Source organism: Phragmites australis, chromosome 8 (assembly GCF_958298935.1).
Source record: "Phragmites australis chromosome 8, lpPhrAust1.1, whole genome shotgun sequence".
Taxonomy (NCBI): Eukaryota; Viridiplantae; Streptophyta; class Magnoliopsida; order Poales; family Poaceae; genus Phragmites; species Phragmites australis.
The window spans coordinates 26,207,700-26,209,976 of NC_084928.1; the positions used below are offsets into that span (position 1 = coordinate 26,207,700).

At 50.9% G+C, this 2,277-nt stretch overlaps 1 protein-coding gene across 1 annotated transcript; it reads right to left on the reverse strand.

The window, feature by feature from the left end:
• Nucleotides 1-661: 661 nt before the first annotated feature.
• Nucleotides 662-2,277, reverse strand: LOC133925917 (exopolygalacturonase-like). Its single transcript, XM_062371658.1, has 2 exons — nucleotides 1,702-2,277; nucleotides 662-1,600 (listed from the first exon to the last, which is right to left on the reverse strand). The coding sequence occupies exons 1-2, from the start codon at nucleotides 2,245-2,247 to the stop codon at nucleotides 854-856; spliced, it is 1,293 nt and encodes a 430-aa protein (XP_062227642.1). The 5' UTR covers nucleotides 2,248-2,277; the 3' UTR covers nucleotides 662-853.

The following is a 2,277-nucleotide window of genomic DNA, read 5'->3' on the forward strand; positions in this document are numbered from 1 at the left end:
GTTACTAGTCATAATACTTAAAGTTTTGTATTACAAATGGAACAATACTTGTAGTTTTTGCAATTCACTCTATTTTTTATGTGCTACAAACTTATTGTGAATTACTTGTAGGTAAAATTTTTCTCGTTACATTTTTCACTATCGAGAATGTCCAAATTACAATAGAAATATTTTCAGCCATATAAAAAAAATAAAGGAGAATATTTCATAACCCTGGGCCACACATGAAACTAATAAGCATCAAGGAAAGACAAGAAATCTTGTAGTGACTTGAGGCGAAATTTCTAGGTTGTGGCTGATGCTATTATAAGAACGACACTATGTATAGCTGATATGTTAGCAATCATATTTTTGTTATCGTTCAATCAATTTACGTGTTGGAAACGAACAAAATGAGTTTGACATTGCTCACGTTATGAACTCTATCCCGGACTCAGGAGGATTTGCATTTAGAACAGTACAACAAGTGAGACACATTGCAATAATAAACACGGGACTAGATTAAAATTTCTTGATGAATAAGTTGTTGTCTTGAATACAACAATCTCTTAGTCATGCATCCATGGGAGCCTGACAAAATTCAGGGAACTTTAAAACAAAGAGAGAGAAAATTCATCCGGCCTCCACATGACACCCCATGGGAAGGTGAAAAATGGGTTAGTCGACGGAAGGTGCCATGCACGGAGGATTTACAGGGAACTGCTAGTGTCTTGGTAGTGTAATATTGAAGGGGATTTTTGCGATTATTTCATCGACTGATCGATCTTCTTTTGTGAAGAAAGAAAAAGAAAGGAAGTAGTTGGTGGAGATAATGGTACGTTGGAGCAGAGAAATGGATTGATGGATGAATCAATCAGAGGCAAGCCAGTTCCTTGAGGCAGCCCGTGGCGCTGCCCTTGGCGTTGTTGCAGACCGCCATGGTCTTGTTGTTGGTGCCCTTGTACTCGACCTTGACGTCGGCCATGGTGACGCCGCTGCAGGGGATCTTCTCGGAGCAGAGCAGGCTGACGGCCTCGGGGGTGGAGGAGGTGCCGGTGATGTTCTTGAAGGTGACGTCTTTGATGGTGACCTTGGAGCCGCCGTTGGAGGTGCAGATCTTGTTGGGGCAGTACTTCATGTCGATGATGACGGGGTTGGCCACGTCGTCCATCTGGATGTTCTCGTAGTGGATCTTGGAGGCGGTGAGCACCGACGCTGCGTCCTCGTAGGACTTGATCCGGACGCCGTTGGTGGTCTTCTTTAGCGTGCAGTCTTTGACCGTGATGTCCGTCACGTCCTTCTCGTCCTTGTACCTGCCCAAGCTGCCGATGCTGATGCCGTGGCCGGGGCCGCAGGTGACGCCGGTGATGTTGACCCCTGAGGTGCCGGGACCGATGGAGATGCAGTCGTCCCCGGTGCCGATGTTCGTGCCGGTGATGGTGACCTGGGACGAGTCCCCCATGTGAATGCCGTCTGTGTTGGGGCTTTCTCCCGGCGCGGTGACGGTCACGTCCTTGACGGTCACGCCCTTGCACTCGAAGATGTTCATGTGGAAGAACTTGGCGTTCAGTAGCGTGATCCCTTCTATGGTGGCGTTGTTACAAAAGTCCAGCACCAACGACTGCATGCCATTATATTCATGCGCCAACGTAAGTTATGTTAGAGTAGCCGCTTGCATTGGCCGGATAGATAGATATATAAAAACAACATTGGATTACTTACGTTGGGCAGGGTCTTGCAGTCGTATTTCTTAGCGCAGGCGTTCTTGCTCCAGACGGATGGCCCCTGGCCGTCGAGCTTGCCTTTGCCGGTGATGACGAGGTTGTCGACGCGCATGATCTCGATCCAGTTGCCCTTGAACTGGCTGAGGTCGGTGGAGCCGAGCAGGTTTCCGTCGACCTGGAAGGTGATGGAGCTGGCCTTGCACGGCCCGGTGAAGTTGAGGGCTCCCGTCAGGTAGTCTCCCTTGGGGATCAGGATCTTCTGCGCCCCGGTCTTCGCGCACGCCGACGCCCACGCCTCCGTCAGCGCCTTGGTGCTGTCCGTCTTGCCGTCGCCCTTGGCTCCCAGCTTGGATATGTCAAAGGACCCACCCGGCCCGGACGCCTCCGCGGCGCCCTCCGGCCCAGCTGCGGCCTCCGGTGCGGAGGCGCCCGACTTCTCCTTCCCCTTCTCCTCCTTCTCCTTCGGGGCGGGCTTCCCCGCTTGCGCGGCGCACACCACCATCACGAGGAACAAGATCCTCACAGCGTTTCTACCCAAAGCCATTTTCCCCTAGCTCTATGTGTACGAACAACT